The 18,971-nt window shown below is 43.3% G+C and overlaps 1 protein-coding gene across 3 annotated transcripts in view; it reads left to right on the plus strand.

Moving 5' to 3' along the window:
• The window catches only part of ADAMTS2 (ADAM metallopeptidase with thrombospondin type 1 motif 2), a 174,117-nt gene that overhangs the window by 144,668 nt on the left and 10,478 nt on the right, over positions 1-18,971 (plus strand). For all 3 annotated transcript variants that reach the window (XM_064387480.1, XM_064387482.1, XM_064387481.1), the window contains 10 exons: positions 4,524-4,669; positions 6,075-6,250; positions 10,024-10,157; positions 10,965-11,088; positions 11,706-11,786; positions 13,054-13,217; positions 14,353-14,512; positions 15,570-15,702; positions 17,939-18,146; positions 18,495-18,624. In XM_064387480.1, the coding sequence (XP_064243550.1) occupies positions 4,524-4,669; positions 6,075-6,250; positions 10,024-10,157; positions 10,965-11,088; positions 11,706-11,786; positions 13,054-13,217; positions 14,353-14,512; positions 15,570-15,702; positions 17,939-18,146; positions 18,495-18,624 (1,456 nt within the window). The remainder of the gene's footprint in view (positions 1-4,523; positions 4,670-6,074; positions 6,251-10,023; positions 10,158-10,964; positions 11,089-11,705; positions 11,787-13,053; positions 13,218-14,352; positions 14,513-15,569; positions 15,703-17,938; positions 18,147-18,494; positions 18,625-18,971) is intronic.

Here is an 18,971-nt window from a genome sequence, read left to right on the forward strand (position 1 = left end):
AGCTGCCTCCTTCCTAACTGATGGCCAAGGGGCAAGAACAGCCATGTGGGAGACGTGAAATCTGGAGCATAATTTTGGCAGGCAGGATGGGAAGGGGCCTGGTCTGCCCAGGCTGTGTCCTGGACCCAGACACGACCCTTTGAAAGTGAAAATGAGGCTTTCTAATGCTGTCTATGTGTGTGCATGTATGTGTACAGATAGGTATATATATTTATGTAAATGTTTGTAAGCTCTTCTGTGCCTGTGGTCCTCTGAATTAAATTGCCCAAAGAGTGAGGTTCTGCCATTTTGAAAACTTGTTAATAAGTCTTCTCGTGCAAATGAAGGTACTGAGCACCCATTATGTTAAGTGGCAGCAAACTAATAATTTGCTGGGTTTAAAGATAAAAAAATAACATATTCTCCTGGACCTTCCCAGTCAGAAAAGAAAACTACTATTTTGACAGAATCCTAAAGGAAATGGAATAATTTATCTTGATTTTTTAAAACCAGATTGAGTTTTCAACAGCAAGAGGGAAGTTTCTATCAGTTTTGTGAGGCTTTGATGACACAGCAATGGTCACATTACCTTCCATGAAATAACTCCGGTGTGTAAAGTTAAGCACTTGGAAGTTCAGAGTCTTACTGTGCAGTCACAGACACTCCATAAATTGCTATAGTAAACCATGCAGACAAGACATAACCGTGCAAAGCTTAACTCTGCCCGGCATTCTGTAGATTGAAAGAAAACATATGCTGTCAGCTGATAATTTATTTACTTGTATACAATTCTGTCAGCTCTACCATTAGCCTCAGGCTTCTGAATCCAGGCAAAGTTCAGAAATCTATCATCAGTTTTTGTTATTCCATTTTTTAAAAATATTACTCTTCTGGGGAGACATTTATGTCGGCTGAAGTAGCTAACTGCTCTCCACAGGGTAGAAATAAAACCCAGAGTCAGTCACGCAGGGAGATCACATGTTTGAGTCCATCTGCTTGCTGCAGTGACTAACATCAAGGTTTGCAGCACCTGAGCCTCCTTTTCTTTCTTTTCTTGGAGAGAGGTTAAGAGCCTGGTAGCTGCCCCTGCCAACCAAGCTGATGTTGCTCTTGGGTTTGGCTTCTGTGCCAAGGATCCAGCACAAGCCTAGCAAGTCTTCTCTTTGCTTGCACTGTGCTAATGAGATGATCTGAGTAAAACTTGGAATGGTTTTTTATTCTGTCAGGAAAGGAAGGGAATGATTAAATATTGAAATAAATAGATATTTTTGAGAAGAAAGATGGACCAAGAAAAGAGGGTTCTGAAAACACTAATGTGTACTCACAGCAATCCAGTTAATTTCCCACTGAGAAAGCTGACCTCAGCTTCTCTTGGAGACAGGAGACAGATGGGTGAGTGTGTGCTGTGTTAGTCACCACAGAAACGGGAATACTTGCTTCTCCACTGAAGAAACTTTTACTGCCTCAGAGTAGTCCTCAATGTTGGAACTTTCAGTTCATCCCTTGCAACTAATTATTTCAAACAGATGGAGCAGAGCAGGCCAGGTTGTGTGAGATGGGGAAGGCAAATAAATCAGTAACCCCCTGCTGATGGGACAGTGAGGAGAACTGAGCACCCCCAGCCTTGGTGCTGTAGGAGTACGTTGGTAGATAATGGAGCATCAAGTGAGGAGATCAGAGAGGTGCCCACTGCTGCCCAATATAAAATAGTTACAGATACTCACAGAAGATCTTCAAGTCTTTTCTTGGAAAATTGACTTGCAGATGTGTTAAGCCCACAGGAACACACTGGCTCTTTTTTTGGCATCCACAGCAGTTGTTTCAAAGAACTGCTGAAAACAGCAGTGGAATGTTTTACTGCAAGAAATTTAAGCTCCCTCTCCTGGAAATTGCACTTGTTTTGGACTGCCCTGTTTGCCAGAAAAATAGGCGAGACTGCAAGAAGTCATCTTCAACTAAGAAAACAATTTGCATTTACCCATTTTTTTCTCATTTTAAAAAATTGCTTTAATATGCTTCATTCTTTAAGTGAAACCCCCTGTTTATGAAGGGAATAGTGCTTGAAATTGGCTCTTTTCCACCTCATTATGTAGTTAATGTAGTAGCAATAGGAAGGGTTGGCTTTAACTTCCTTTATTACACTGGAGATTGCTCTGTCTCTGGTTTTACCTTCTCATGCATTTTCTTGTGCGGATCTGCACAGAGTAAGATTCATTAGTGAATCATTTTGTTTCTGTAGGCTCCATTCTTTTAATCCACAAAAAAAAGGCAGAGCTGGGGATGACTCATTTTACACAAATGCTTCTCTCCTAACAGCTCTGCCTGAGCTTCCCAACAATCAGCATCTGACCAGCTTCTGCTGCTCTTCTCTTTACACAGCAAAGTCAATAACACTATTCCATGTTTGCCTTCCAGTTCAGGGACCAGTCTCAATGTCAGAGGGGGGTTTATTGAGGTTGTTGTAAACCTGCATCCTGCTATAACTGACTAAAACAGGGAAAAGAGGCTGGGAAACACAGTGCCAGCACATGTCTCTCCCTCTCCTCCATGAGCCCAAGCACTGGATTCTGGATCATCACACAATGAACGTAGGCTAAATGGCTCCTGAAATGGATTTGGTCAGTGCTGTGGAACTTACACCTGAGAGATGCAGCAGCCTGATAAAAGGATGTGTGAGCAAGCACAGATCAGGAGCTGTCACTTCACATCTTCTTCCAAGCCCAGCTGAAATGTCTATTGACAAGCTGAGACGTTGCCAGCTTCCCCCACCTTACTGAATGGTCCCCTGGCAGCGCAGGGCCCCAGGACTCAAACTGTTTGTTCAAACAAACCTCCTAAAGCCATAAGTAAACAGTCCCTGAAGGGTACAGCCCTGAGCTTCTAAACCAAAAAAAGCAAAGGACATATTAGCATTTTGCATTTCTTTCATGCTTTGCTGAATTATCTCTTGTTCTGTCAAACATCTAAGAAAAATCTGCCCATTACAGCTCTGGAGCTGGATTGGTATAATTGGTATAATTGGCTTTGTGGTAACTCATCTATTTCAATAGGTTTTGACTTTGAATATCTGAAGTCATGGGAAAGAAAAAAATAGTTGAAACCTAATTTTTACTCTCTCTTCTGCTCCTTGTCCAAGTAAATCAGCCCCAAAATAAATTGCATGAATAAGGAGTCAGTCACTGAGCAGATTAGTGAACCAGTAAGCTGTGCCTTGTCACCATTTTCTAATGATTCTCTCTCGAAATTCAGCATTATTAATGATTATCCTTCACTTTTAGATTTGCCTTCCAGATCACTAATGGCTCCATGCTCAAGAACGCTCTCCTGTTATATATCTTCTGATTTTGTTTTTGCTGGCAGCATGCATTTAGCCATATGCTTGTCTTGTGCAGCCTGCCAAATTCCTGCGTTCCAGGGCTTGTTAAGCTGTGTAAAATGTTGTTGTTGACTTGAATGTTAAGGAAAGTAAGTGACTGATTTCACTTGTTGTTGCAGCCATCTGTGCTCCTGAGCCAGAGCTCTCATCCCAGCAGTAACCGTTAACGCAGACAAACTGTGACAGTCTCCTGCAAAGTCGTTTGTTTGCTGGAATATATTTTCCAGCACCCACACTTCATCAGTAGACTTTTATGAAAGCAGAAATAGTACTGAAAGGGGCCAGAATCTTGTGATCCTTGAGAAGAATTCTTTGTGACTTCAGCTGAGAAAAAATTCCATGATTAGGGACTGGAGAAATTGGTGGAAAGGCATTGACAGGTTTCTTTAACAGGAGATGACAGTAGAGATGATCAGTACTGGAGCTATGAAGGCTCTTAAAGAAATAAAATAAATCCCTTAATAGTTTGGAGAATGTTGCAAATTCTGTGTTTTAACTGCTGTAGAATGACTGTAATAAAAACTAGATAAAGGAGAAAGTGTGGGAGGGTGTGATGAACTGTGCAGCTGTGGGACTGTCCAGGGCTGTCCCTAAGGAATGCCTCCTGTTTTTTTGATCAGGCTTACCATGAGGTCTCCAGGGAGACACTGCAAAAGTTTTTAATGAATAGCATTAATGTCTACAATGGGAGTGTGCTTTAATTGAATGACACTTTGCTGATTGCATTTATTACAGGAATATGTGTGTGGATTTGGGAGTGGCTGGGCAGGATGATGCTGTGGCCAGAGCTCCTGACAGTGCTGCCTGGAGAGGCTGCAGGCAGTAGTGGAGGCAGGATGTTACTGTTAGCCTCCAAGATCTGGGATTCTGCCATTTTCCTTCCTTTCCCTGCTGCAGACAGGTGATGAGGAAATGTAACACAGAACAGTTTAACAAACTTGGTAGACTTGAAACCTGCATGCACTACATGTACTTACAAATGTAAGGTTGTAAAATCTTAGGAGTTTGGGATCATGGGCACAATCTGACAGCACAACCCTCTACTTTCTACTGGAGAGGTGAAAAAAATCCAGAACTTGTGCTGAAAATTAAAATGTGTGGTACAACAGCTTCTCATCTGATGTAAGTTAATCATCTAATCATTCTGACATCTGATTCTGTCTTTCAGCATTGCTTTAAAGGTCACTGCATCTGGCTCACACCAGACATCCTGAAGCAGGATGGACACTGGGGGGCATGGAGCAAGTTTGGCTCTTGTTCCCGCACGTGTGGCACCGGCGTGAAGTACAGGACCCGGCAGTGTGACAACCCACAGTAAGTGACACCCCACTGGTGTGGGTTCCACTGATGTGCAGAGGCTGCACGGGGAGGATCCTCAGTGCATGGACAGAGCAGCAGTGCAGCAAAGGATGCTGAGTGGTGCTTGTTAAATCTGACCCATAGCATAAGTTGTCAGAAATTCTACTTTTGGTGCCCTTAGCAAGTAATGAATCATCTTTATTTCTCAGTTTAGCCATCCATTAAACTGGTTATGCAGGTACAAGGGCTAATACAGTGCTGTGCAAAGCATAAGTAAAAGTTTAGGGTCCTGTATATCTCATTTTAAAATGTGAGTATGAAATAATAGCAGTGATTTACTGGATTTTTTTTAAACCTTTTAAAAAGTTTTCTTTAATCCACTTTTTAGGATATTTCAACAAAAAGGACTTAAAATATTTTCAAACTGTTTTTATTCCAAGTTGGAACAAAGCTCCTGAGATCAGAACTTTCCCCAGAGTTAATTTTAGGAATTTTGAATTGTCTTGCTTTAATAACTTACATATGGGTCATCTAGATAATGCAGAATGATTCCATTTCAGTAACAGTGGAAGCAAAGTATAGTTAATAAAGATTGGTATATACATATGATAGGAAATGTGTAATTATTGCTATCTTAGTGTGGTATCATAAAATGTCAAGATCCTCACAGCAAGGACTAAAACAATTGTTGGAATGAAATTATTTTAACAGAGTATTTTTAACATTGAATTTCTTGGTTTGTTGATAAAGCAATTGAACTTGGCTATTAAAAATAATTTTATAATTGATTTGCTTTTTATAAAATTCAGTTTTATGAAGTAGCATTTTCCAATGGAAATTGTTCTGTTAAGAAAACATTTGCCAGTTCTCTTTTCAACCTTTATTACTTTGGCAACAGAGAAGTGACCTTTATAATTGTGGGCACAGCTTTAGTTGTAAAACCTATTTGCATGTAGGGAAAGCCTAACGTGCTATTGAAAACATTTTCTGTGTTTCCTGGAAGAGGATGAAAACCCAGCTCCAGTCCTGAGCTCTGCATTGCCATTTCTGCCAGGGATCTGGTGCACATCTGCCTGGGGGCACACACTGGGCTGGGCTGTTCTGCCTTTGCTGCTGCATTAGGGGTGAATGTGAATGAGTTCTACTGTGCTTTCCTTTCCTGGCTACACCAAGAAAACAGCTTTTCTTGCATTCATCAAGTAGTTTAAACCTCTACTTGCAGAAGTTGCTTTTTAACAGCTAAATAGTGACAGCAGGTTTTGAAAGGAAATATGTGTTTTACGGATCAGAAATGCAGCCCTGGGTTCATCAAGTGCCTACTGACAGGACTGGGAAACAAATGTCTCCTTGAAAGACTTAATAGACACTTGATTAATGAAATAGTAGCAAAACTAACCATGGGTTTCTCTGCCTGTCTCAGTCCTGCCAACGGAGGCCGCACGTGTGTGGGGCCAAGCTACGAATTCCAGCTGTGCAACACCCAGGACTGTCCCAAGGACTTTGAGGACTTCAGAGAGGAGCAGTGCCGGCAGTGGGACCCCTACTTTGAGTACCAGAACACCAAACACCACTGGCTCCCCTATGAACATGTTGATGGTGAGCAGCCCCTTTCCTGTCAAAACTGAGTTGCAAATATGAATAAAAATTATATAGGGAGGGGTAAAACTTCTTCCCAGGAAATTATGCCTCCTAAATCTGTTAGGAGGTGTTTGAAGGGATCAGTGAGTATGAGTGACTCAATTTATACAATGCACTTGGATTTTCAAAAATCTTCAGACACTGCTCCCTAATGCCAGCTGTTAAATGGATTCACCATGGGATAAAAGGGAATGGTTTTGCATGGGAGGATGTCCCACTCCGAGAGCTGCAAAGGACCTTGTGACACTAAGTGACACAAGAAGGCAAAGGAAGTTTGGTGTTAATGAATGCCAGTACTGGATCTGGGGGTAAAAACTGGTGTGTGTGTATGGATGGTGGGCTCTGAAGAGCAAGGCTGGGAATAGCTTTAGGAAAAGATCAGTTCAGTGACTGTGAAAGGAGAGATGGAGAGCACTGACCTGCCCCTGTGTACCTGCACGTTGTGCCTGCACTTTAAATACTCAGCCCATCTCACTGCTGCCCAGGCTGCTAAAAAACCCACAGCTGAACTCAGGCCAGAATAAAGCAAACATAAATAATGACTTCTGGACGAGGAGAGTTTGGATAAACCAGGACTTTTCACCCTGGAAAAGCAAGGATTTAGATTAAAAAGATAGAGTTACAGAGTTGTGAGTAGCCCAAAGAGACTGAACGTGGAATGATTATTGAGTTTCTCATGACACGAGCCTGGGAAAATCAAATAAAATTATCAGGTGGCAGATTTAAAACAAATAAGAGGAAAGGCTTAGTACAAAGCATCTAATTATCTTGAAATTCACTGCCACAGAAGATTGCTGATACCGGAAAGTTTTAGAAATTATTTCTAAAAATTCTTGACAGTTCTACAGTCCATTAAGAGCCATTAAACACCAGGTTCCAGTAATGATTTTGGAAGTCCCCAAGCTGCCCTGTAGGAGGAACCATGAGAATATTCTGAGAAAAGCTTCCAGTTTGTTGCTGTGTCTTCCTCCAAATGCCGCTGGCACTGTTGGAGGCAGCTGTTGGGTTGGATGGGTGCTGGCTCTCAAACCAGCAAGGTTGACAGAGATCACCTCCTAGAACAAAAATGTTCCTGTTCCTGTTAATGCCTCAGCTTAACTGTCAGTGCAAGTGCAGCTGGTTGGTTTGGGCCGTGTCTGCTCTTGCCAGAAAACACACTGAGCTGTTTTTCCAAACAAAGAGGCAGAGGGCAATGAGTCTCAGCTTGTTGAATGAGCAGTGCGAGCTGCTCACTGGTTAAAACCCTAACACCTTACTTGAATGACAAATTCTTGAGGGCAGGGTTGGCCTGGCAATGGGCAGGTTCTGAGCACCCAGCCCATCCTCAGCCCAGCTGCCATTGCTGGGAGGGGAAGGGTCACTTTGGGTGAATCATTTTGCATTCCAATGAGAGGATACTCTGCCAGGAAGTAATAGCAAATTCCTTATAATTAATTTGCCTGACTTTCTTCCCAAACAGTTCTCATTCTTATCATGCCATCTTGGTCAGTCTGTCAGTCTGGGATTTTCAAAGGCACAGACACAGCCTCACAGCTTAATTTCATGAAATAGCTTTGCTGGCACAGGGTGAAGGGATGAATGCTGTGGCCTGCAGGACCTTTGCTTATGCTTTAGCCTTTGGAGCAGTCTGCTGCAAAGACCAGTGAAACAAATCAGATTTTTTTCAATTAAATTCAGTGGGTTCTGGGTCAGAAAGCAGCTCATTGATGTCTGAGCACTGATCCCTGGGCACTGCTGGTTTCCAATATAACTATGGTATAACTGCAGACAGCTTGAGAGTTACATTTACCTGTGCAGGGTTATTAGAGGGAACAGCTTTTGTGTGAAAATAAGGCCAGAGACAAGCTTATGCTTGAACTCTAATCTATTCAAAACTCCCTTTTGTAAGGATAAGGCATATCAGTGACATACTTGTGAGGATAATGCAGTTGTGGCTCAGAAGTGACATAAATCCATACACTTCACAGGCGGCTCAGCTGGACGTGTCTGACACATTGTGCAGGGCATAAGAACAGACAGAAGTGCCTCATGCTGTGGGCAGAGAAAAGCCACTGAGCTGGGGTACACCCCAGTGTGTCCTTGAGCATCCCATGCCCCGTGGTGCCATGGCCTGTCTCCTGTTTCAGGCCCACGTCCTCACCCTGCTGTGCTCACAGGCTCCTGCATCCACCTGTGCATCTGCCAGGGCAGCAGGGAGTGACTCTGGCCATGAGCTCCCAGCCTCAGTTAAATGAGAAGGGCTCAGAGAGCAGGGGCTGGGCAGGCACACCATCACCTCCATGCTCCTGCACCTCTACTGTGCCCAGCACCACTGAACAGGAAGAAAATAATTATTTGCAATAGCAGGGTCTAATTTAACAGCACATACACATTTACTGTTCCATGGAGCAGTGGAAGCAGAACCATCTCTAAAATGAAGCCCTTGTGCAGAGCTGTTGGCACCCAGGCAGACCTGCTGATATTTTCATTTAATCACAGGCAGTGTGGTATGTGTGGGGTGGGGGTGGCTGCATACCCAGGGGTGCTGTGTACACATCTATCCTGTGCACAGCTTCATGTTTCTAATATATACATTAGGTCTGTCATTATTATGATCTTAATAGTCTCCTATTAAGAATTTGCACCAAAAAAAGTACCTGTTTTAATAGACTAGACCCTGGATTTTCAGCATGGATTCTCTGCATGGTTTGGGAGCAGTAACAAAGGTCTCTGATGTACCAATACCCAGTGGCCTTGAGGACATCAACAGCAATAACAAGGAGTTTATAAAAAGAGGGCAGAGGCCGTGGAACTGTACAGGGGAAGAATGCAAAGGGCCTGTGAAGATTTATTTCAGTTGAACTGCTACAATGGAAAGGTCGTTATTGTTTTAAATGGTGGGAAAAGCATTCCAACTTTTAATCATGTTAAAGTAGCAGAATCTCTATTTGTTTCATCTAGCAGAAAGGCCATCTGCTCTTCACTGCCAAGGAAAGCATAGTGAATCCTATTATGGGGCTGAGGACAGCAAGAGACATAGATAAAATGAAATGCACTAGTGGAATACAACTTTATTCAGCCACTGACTAGTCATTTTCAGCTTTATTTTTTGTTCTGAGTTCTTTGGAACAGATTAGAGAAAATACCACTTGTCTGGCTGTTTGTGCATGTGTTAGCAGTAAAAAAAATGATTTTTGTCTGAATCTTTTTGACATCTCATCTCATTTAATGGTTTAAATTATCATAAATACAAGTACAACCATGAGAGAAAATTAACTTTGTGGTTAGGATGAAATGCTATGGCCCAGCTGTCTCTGAAGAAATTTTGGATGCCAGGTTCACTCAGTGTCAAACAGCTGCTTTTAATGGGAAAATTAATTTGATTTTTTTTCATTAAAGTGAAGTGCAGGAAAAACCAGTATCTCTCACAGGTAGTCATGCAACTGAGGAGAGCTCTGCCAGATTGCATCATGTGCAAAAGATTAAATAGATCCCCCCTCAAAGTCAATGATCTGTTATTTTTAAGCCTGTCTCCTAACGGTGACACATGGATGCTTTATGATTCAGCATCTTCCAAGAGATCACAGAATCTTTCAAAGGGGACAAGCATCAATGATTTATGGGCACCACGTTGGGCTCTGTGATGTGTGCAAGGAAGAAGGGAGAGCCAACACTACTGAAAGAGCTGCTCACAGCATCAGCAACTAAACTGAGAGCTGAGCGTGCACCATTTGGGTCCTTCTGTTTTTCAGCCAAGGAGAGGTGCCACCTGTACTGTGAATCCAAGGAGACAGGGGACGTGGTGTACATGAAGAGGATGGTGCACGACGGGACCCGCTGCTCCTACAAGGATGCTTACAGCATCTGCGTGAGGGGAGACTGCCTCGTGAGTTCTGGGGGCTCCTGCAGAGCTCAGCATTGTGAAAACAGTTCAAACTCTACCTTGAGTGCTTGTCTCCGAGCAGGACTGAGTGTAACAACACTCTGGGCAATAAGGAGATTTCATTAGGATTATTGTCACAATATTATGTGTGGTATTCACAGTTGCCATGCATGTGACTCAATTCCAAAAGCACCTACCTACACAAGTAATATTTCATGCAGTATTTTAAGATGAACTATTACAATTAGCTTTCAAGGAAAGCTCTCCCTGCTGAGGTTTAGTGGGGGTGGAATGTGCAATGAAATAGGAACGCACAGCAGCTTTCAAGGAAAGTGGTGTTAGGATAATGCTGATGTGCATTCTCTTGGTATTTGATCATGCTATTTTTAAAAAATCAATGACAGTTCCTCTAAGTTGGGATCTGCTGCAGGTCATCTTTCACAGGAATTAGTACCTGACTAGCAAAACACTGGTGCAGGTGCTTATCCCCATATAGATGCCTAGGTTCTCCTGGAATTTAAGTATCTGTCTTAAGATAAGCTGAGGCTTAAGAGCTTTTCCTTAACCATGCTGCTTTCCTTCAGTAAGAGAACCACTGTGAAGCATAATATGAAAACATAATCAGCCAGTTGACAGCTATTATAGGAACTGGAAGTATTAAAATCTGTTTAGGTGTTGATCTTCCAGGAGAATACTATGAGGTGTGCTGCCTTGCTGAAGCAGAATCTGGGGGTTGATAGGTAAAGTGAATGCTCCTTTGAATTGAAAAGTGGATAAATAAGAATGACTGTTTCTCTCTTTTGTGCACAGAAAGTTGGGTGTGACAGGGTCATAGGTTCCACGAAGCAGGAAGATAAGTGTGGTGTCTGTGGAGGAGATAACTCCCACTGCAAAGTGGTGAAAAGAACATTTTCAAGAATTCCAAAAAAGCAAGGTCAGTACATCCAGTGGAGATTGTCCTGGGGAATTCAGGGTATTTTTTCTTGGTCTCTTATGTTTCATGGAAAGTAGCAGGACAATTACAAATCATTTGCAGCATCATTAATTCCAACAAACAATCTGGACTTACTTCCAGATGTGTTTATAATTCGAAAATAAGACTTCTGTCCAGTGAGCAGTTAAAGCTGCTGATACCAAGGCCTGTGCATGCATGGGAGAGGGCTTCCCTGCTCCTTGTTGGAAGCTGTGGACTTGTCTGCTGATGTCAGCCAGCTGCTGTGTCACTCCAGTGCTGCAGCCATGTGCCACCACCAGGCACTGTCAGGCAGGAGGTTGTGTGGTCTCTGTGGTGCACGTGGCACTCAAAGCCCATCTTAGTCTGAAGCCAAGTCTGTGATACTTCAGGCATCTTTCTTCTGACCCAAAGCCCTTTGTCCCTGTTATGTTCCATCACCTACCACAGAAATGGGAATGGAAATGATGCTGGATTCACTTCATCTTGTTTAATACACCCTGCTTGCAGAAAATTAGATTTATTTACAAACCTAAGACAAACCCACCCTGTTTGTGGCATATTAATCCATAACTATCTTTTCAAATACCTCAATATAGGGTACGTTAAGATGTTTGAAATTCCTGCTGGTGCAAGACATTTACTTATACAGGAAACAGATGCCACCACTCATCATCTTGGTAAGTAACAAGAATATTTTTTTCTGGTGTTTATTTTTGTCTCTGGAGGCTGAGAATGTGTTTATACATTTGTTTACCCATTACCCACCCACACCATGTACTTTCTCTAAGTATGTTAAATTAGGAAACTTGTTTGGCAATTTGATTTCCCTGTGCTGTACTCCAGGGTGTCCCAGCCAGATCTCTGTGTTGGTATGTGCAAGTGTGAAGCTGCTGGAAGAGGCACTGAGTTACTTTATGGGGTGCAGTGCATTATCTCTGGGGGTTGGAAGTAGATGATCAAAGTCCCTTTCAACCCAAACCACTCCATGGTCTTTGTGTGCATCTTTCATGCTCCCCACCTCAGTGATTTCCCAGCTATATCCAGATCTGTTCCAGATTCTGCCCCACTGCTAACAGTGCAGCAGTTTAGGAGGATCAGGGAGCAGTCCTGCTTCAGACAAAGTTCTGTCAGGGTGGGGTGAGTGCTGTGCACACGGACAGCTGGCTCGCTGTCTTGGCCACTGCTGAGGGAGCAGGATGCTCAGGGAGCTGCCAGGCAGAGAATGGAGTTAAAATCTGGTGTTACATAACAAATATCCCTGCTTCTTCTAATGAGGAGGGCAAATGTCCCATATCAGGTGAAAACCTGTCCTCATACAAAGGTGGCTGAAGTCTCTCCAGGTGAAGGATGGAGCATGGTGAGAGCTGAAGAGAGGAACCAGGCTCTGTGTGCAGTGGCAGGTGCCTGCAGAGCAGCAGGAGCTTAACAGAGCTGTGCTGGTGTCAGGACTGGATCTGAGCAGGAGAATTAATGCTGCTTCTAGTGTCCCTCTGTCACTGTGGGGACCTGCTGGGGGTTAGCTCCCCAGCCTTTCTCTGATGGAGCAGTAACAACCCTCTGAGCTGCCTTACAACATATGAAAGAGCTGAATAGTTTTGGGACCCCCACTGGCTCTCAAATTGGCTTGGATTTGGCCAGTGGATTCAGAAGTTGTTATATGGGAGCAGGCAGCTGGACCCCTATGGTGCAGCTGCATTGGCCTCATTTCTCTGGCAAGGCAGGCTATGAAAAAGGGGAAAAAAAAGGACAACTGATGTTCCTGGAGCTGAGCAGAAAAGCATTGACAGTTCACTGAAACACCTGAAAAAGTCTTTCCAAGCCTGTGAGGGAAGAGAGGGAAAATGCACACTGGCCTTTTCAGCTTTGTCCACTGGGACATGAGCAGAACAAAACTGGAGATGAGAAACAAACCTCTTTACTCACTTTTCTTTGTCTTGTTCCCAGCTATTAAAAATCGTGAAACGGGGAAATTCATTCTAAGTGAGGACAACTATGTGCCAGACTCCAAAGTATTTATTGACATGGGTGTGGAGTGGGAATATCGGAATGACGACGACAGAGAAACGGTGCAGACCATGGGGCCGCTGCGCCACGGGATAGTTATCCTGGTAAGCCAAATGGAAGCACCTTCCACAGAGCCACAACGGGCTAGCATATCGATCAGATTCCCCTTGTGAGTTACAACAAGACATCTGCTGCAATTATAAGACAATAGAAAATGTATTTTGATTCCCTTCTCCCGGTTCATTGCTCTGTACGAGGGCGGCTATAATTCAGGGTTATGTGTTGAGCAACCAGCTGTCCTGATTATTTCCTGTGGATGGCATAGCAATCAGCCACCGAGTAGAGACTGTAGCTTACTTATCCCATCTGACATGAGGGCACCAATCAACAAAAGGTCACAGTGGTTCACATCAGCTAGATCTAATAGTTCCTTCTCCCATCCATGTTTTGAAAATGTATCCTGCAGGTTTCCTGTGATCCTGGCTCCCTTTTTCAGGGCAAAACCATTCCACAGTTCCCCAAACCACCTAAATATATTATTTTTTTCATTGCAAACTAGCAAAGAGTAGACTTCAATTCAATTCAGGGGTAAGTTGATTTAAAATCCCTCTGAAAACAACTGTAATGTGTTGATCTACACCAGCTGAACTTCAAAGGAAGAATAAATACAATGTTTCCAAAGGACAAATATTTTGCACTTTGTTCAAATTGAGTTCTGTTTTCTTGCATTTGTCTTGGTGCAGTGTGATAACAAAACTTCTTTCTAAATAGTTTATATTTCTGTCAAGATTAAGTAAAAAAGCTTTGCATAATTCCAGGATTATCATAAGAATATTTGTGTTTTATCAGAAATATAAGCAATTTTCTTTGCCAGTTTCACTTATTTCTGCAGCTGAATTTGCTTTGTCCTTTAGTGGAACTATCCGTTATCATTTCAGTACCAAATTTCCTTCCTTTGTGATGGGATATGGAAAAAATTTAGTATCATGATGTCAGTCCGATGTTGGCAATGAAAATAAGTCTAAATCAACCACAGTCTTTCTTAATATGCAGTTTAGAAACTCTGTGTCATAAGGATGGAGATACTTTTTCATCAGGGAAAAAATGTGTTGAGTGCAGCTAAAAGGTTGAAATCCCTCCGGGGATGTTTTAGCCATGATTACTATTTCACATCATCTCACAGAGCTCCTGATATCAGTCTTCCATATCTTTTCTCATTACATCTCCTTTGCTTATTAGGTGATTCCTCATGGTGGTGCCAAGATATCTTTGACTTACAAGTACATGATCCATGAAGATTCCTTGAATGTAGATAACAATAATGTTTTGGAAGAGGACTCATTGTCATATGAATGGGCTTTGAAGAAATGGTCCCAGTGCTCAAAACCTTGTGGAGGAGGTAAAAACAAAACCTCAGATCATGCAAAATTCATTCATTGCCATGAGATGTTAGGGAGACCAGAGTATGGGAGAAGTTTTAAGTAATAGATAAATAAATAGTGAATGGGGTTAAAATCTGATTAAATGGTTTGGGAGCAGATTTGGGCTGATTAATTTCTGATTTATGATTATGAAACTGAAAAATTGGACAAATGTACAAGATTCGGATGACCGTCTCCAAGCTGTGAAGGTGCCAAACCTCCAAGTGTCATGGGGCAGCCCTTTGTAAATCCCCATCCAATGATGTGGCTTTTGCAATGTCAGACCCCACTAAATTAAATATTATTTAAATGTTATTTTCATTTTCATGGTGAGGCCACACCTTGAGTGTTGTGTCCAGTTCTGGCCCCTCAGTTAAGGAAGGATGTTTAGATTCTTGAGTATGTCCAGAGGAGGCAACAAGGCTGGAGAGGGACTTGGAACACAAGCCCTGTGAGGAATGACTGAGGAAGCTGGGGGTGTTTAGCCTGGAGAAAAGGAGACTTAGGGGTGACCTCATCACTCTCTACAACTCCTGAAAGGTGCTTGCACTCAGGTGGGGTTTGTCTCTTTCACCAGGCAACAACTGACAGAAGAGACAGTCTTAAGCTGCATCAAAGGAAATATAGGTTGGATATTAGGAAAAAGTTTTTTTATGGAAAGAGTGATAAAGTTCTGGAATGGACTCCCCGGGGAGGTGGTGGAGTCACCATCCTTGATGTGTTTAAAAAAAGACTGGATGTGGCACTCAGTTACCATGGTTTAGTTGAGGTGATAGGGCTGGGTTGGACTCGATGATTTAAAGGACTCTTCCAACCCAGTGATTCTGTGATTAAAGGAGTGAAAAATACAGGGGGTGAACAATTTTGGGTGTTAAATTTGCATTGCAAGTCTTTATTCAGCTTACCCCTCCTTTGGTAGCATGTTCCTCTGCAGTTCCTACTGCAACCCTTGACAGAATTTGTGCAGTTCCTCTGAAACCCGAGCCCTCTGTGGGGCCTGCCAGCTCTCAGAGTAAGAGCAGTGTCTCTCCCCAGGCTTCCAGTTCACCAAGTACGGCTGCCGCAGGAAGACGGACCACAAGATGGTTCATCGCAGCTACTGCGAGCTGATCCAGAAGCCCAAACCCATCCGCAGGGTGTGCAACCTCCAGGAGTGCTCCCAGCCCATGTAAGCATCCCTGCCCCCAGCACTGCTCCCTGGAGGTGCAGGGACACCCGGCCAGCATTGTCACCTCTAGGCAGGTGGCTTCACTTCACCTCCGAGGCCCGGGACTGTGAGGATCTCATGCTCTGTTCTGCTCATGGAAATATTCTTTCTGTGATTGCTGGTTCCTGTGACTTATGAAATAAGTTGGATTAGAAAATAAGTGCTGTCCTGATCCAGACTTTTGTGTTCAGGCCATCTTGAGGTGATACAAAATAGACATAAATTCAATTTGTACACAGTGTGAGTTAACCATGTCAGAGCAAATGTACAGAGTGCTGCAGAAAACAACCAATGTCAATGTCCAGTCTCTCAAATCCAAACCTTCATAAAGTTCACAGCATATTTTTGGACATTTAAACACAGGGAAAATATTTGACCTGTTAGATTTCTCTGGCTGCCCTTTTACAGCACGAAGTGCCTGTCGTACCTTCATTTCTGCTCTGCACAGTCAAGTGTTATAAATATTTTAATTCACATTTTATGGGTGATTTTTTTGACTGGCAGCAGGTTATTCTTGCCACATGTAGGACCAATATATTCTTTGTGCTACTACTGCAACAAGAAAGGAATATGTTGATCCCAGCTTTTATCTCTGGGGACCGAGTGTAGGTTCCAGGAATCACAGCAAATAAATAGAACATACCACACAATATTTCCTAACTTCCTTTCAAAAGACAAAGAGTTGAAAGAGAGAAAATGCAAGAAACTGTGCCCCATAAACTCTGCATGGGTCAGGGTTGAACATTTATTTATTGGAAAACTGAAGTAATGACCTAACCATATCTCAGGCTCTCTGGAAAGGACTGTGTCCTCCTTTCAGCTGCAAATATAATTGGGCCCAGGTACCACAAAGGCTCAATAGGATCCTAAATTGTACTTGGATCCCTGAAGTTTCAGTTAACTCTGTTTCCATAGAATGTCATCCAAGCATTTTTCTCTTGAACATAGGAGAGGCAATTATTAAGGAGCTTTACAAAGCTCTGGGACACCCCCTACACTAATATGCTGCTTCTTCGCTTCTGGGAAAAATTCATCTTTGTCTCAGAAGTCACCTCAGGATTCCTGGCTTCACAGCTCTTGCATTTCGTCACAGCTGTGTAATTTCTGTAGGTTATAAAGAGAAAGTTGGGAGAAATTTTTACTTTCTGATTAACTGGAATGTGTAGTGCACTGCCTTGGACTATTTTTTGACCATTTCCAAGCCCAGGATTTTATGAGTACTTTAGGACAATTTCTTCAAGCTCAGGGTGTTTCTCCAGACTATGTCTATTTCTTTGTGAAATTTATCCCAAGAATATTGTTTACATGGAGCAATATTTCCATCTTGCAGATCTCTGCACTCTGTAAATATTTATAGACTGCTGTATGTCTTCACTTGATTATAACCAAGCTTTCAGTAGTCTAGGTAAACTTCCTTTGGTGCTGTCTGTCCCTGTTGTTCTTCTCTAAGTCCTTTACAATTTGTAGCTGTAATTCATGACTCAGTTTGGGTGATCAGTGAGGGGTTCAACTACACCACATTACAAACCGTAGATTTCATTTCTCAGTGGCCAAATTGATTTAGAAATTTTGAACTCGAACTTTCTAGTTTTCAGTGGAGTGTTGCCTTTCCCCAAACCAAACATTTATGATGATGAGGACCCTGACCTGCCCAAGCTCAGCACTCACAGCACTGGATTTGCCAGTGCTTCAGCAGATTGAGTCTAACATGGCCAGGGATGTGGTCCATGGAGTGCCCAGGTGTGGGCCAGGCAGGAGCTGCATTTCTAGCCCAGATGTTTTGGCTTCACCCGTGTGGGAACCAGCTCGTTTGTGCTGCATTATGAGACAAGGCACATCTCATGCACCCAGACCTGGGAAGCTCAGCAGCACCCTTGGGTGGCTGCTTTTGACATAAAAATGGCCATATTTTTATGTGCAGTTTTGGAAAGGGCAGCTTAAAATCAAAGCAAATACAGTGGAGTAATAATAATGCTTATCTTGGAGATAATGAGAAAGAGTGATATTGAAGATCTGGGTCTTATTAATGACATTTCAGGGGCAGTCAAATTACCCTCACCATAACCGCTTATGTTTTTTTCATATCTTCTCATTTTCTCCATATTAGAACTAGTATTAATATCATGTTAAACCTGTGTTTAAGAGTCAGATCAACAGTTTGAATTTCACTCTGCTCGCTCTCTTTTCACCAACCCAGATGGGTCACAGGGGAATGGGAGCCTTGCAGCAAATCCTGTGGGAAGACAGGGTATCAGGTGCGGTCTGTGCGCTGCATCCAGCCCCTGCACGACAACACAAATCGCTCTGTCCACACCAAGTACTGCAACAACGACCGCCCGGAGGGCAGGAGGCCCTGCAACAGGGAGCTGTGCCCAGCTCAGTGGAGAATAGGACCCTGGTCACAGGTCAGTCTCTTCCTGGAGGTCTCACACAACTAATTTCTGTCTGGTGGAATGAGCATGACAAGTAATGCCACCCTGTATTTGGGAGTAGATGGCTCTGTGAATAGATGGCTTGCATGTACAGGTGTTTGTTTATTGGTCAGAGCACAGCTTGTTCTTGGAGTATTTCACAATTACTGGTGTACCACAAGAAGCAGTGAGTGGCTCTCCCTCTTGCTTCATTACTGTACTGCAGTGGTTCAAATAATGTACCATGTCAGCTCGAATCGAGGCAGTTTAACATTGAAAAGCTGATTTCTGATTGGGTGTTTCCAGAGGGTGGCTGGGGTGTAACTGCTCCTGTCCTTTCAGTGCTCTGTCAGCTGTGGCAATGGCACCCAGGATCGCCCGGTCCTGTGCCGCACCAGGGACAATGTCATCGGCCTGTGCAAGGAGAGTAAACCTGAGAACGTCAGGATTTGCAGACTACCTCCGTGTCCCAGTAAGGGCTTCTCCTTGGAAGTGTCTGTTACTTGTTGAAAAAAATAATTATTTAATTATTTGCAATGCCTTCATTGAATTGATGCTTGTGTGCTACGCTTGCCGGGTGGGGGCACTTCTCCACAGTCCCTATTTTGAGTAGAATTCCAAATGTGGAGCTGCTGTGTGGCTGATGGGCTCCTTGGGCACTCTCCTGCTGCTGGGGAGCACTGCTTGGCCCAGGACAGCCTGAGAGCCTGGGGCAGAGCAGGCAGATGGCCTCAGCACAGTGCTGGCCAGATGTGGCCAGCAGCCAACAGCTGCCCTGGGAGAGGAGCAGTGGCCGAGTCCAGCCCTGCACCCTGAGAC

Source organism: Passer domesticus, chromosome 13 (assembly GCF_036417665.1).
Source record: "Passer domesticus isolate bPasDom1 chromosome 13, bPasDom1.hap1, whole genome shotgun sequence".
Taxonomy (NCBI): domain Eukaryota; kingdom Metazoa; phylum Chordata; class Aves; order Passeriformes; family Passeridae; genus Passer; species Passer domesticus.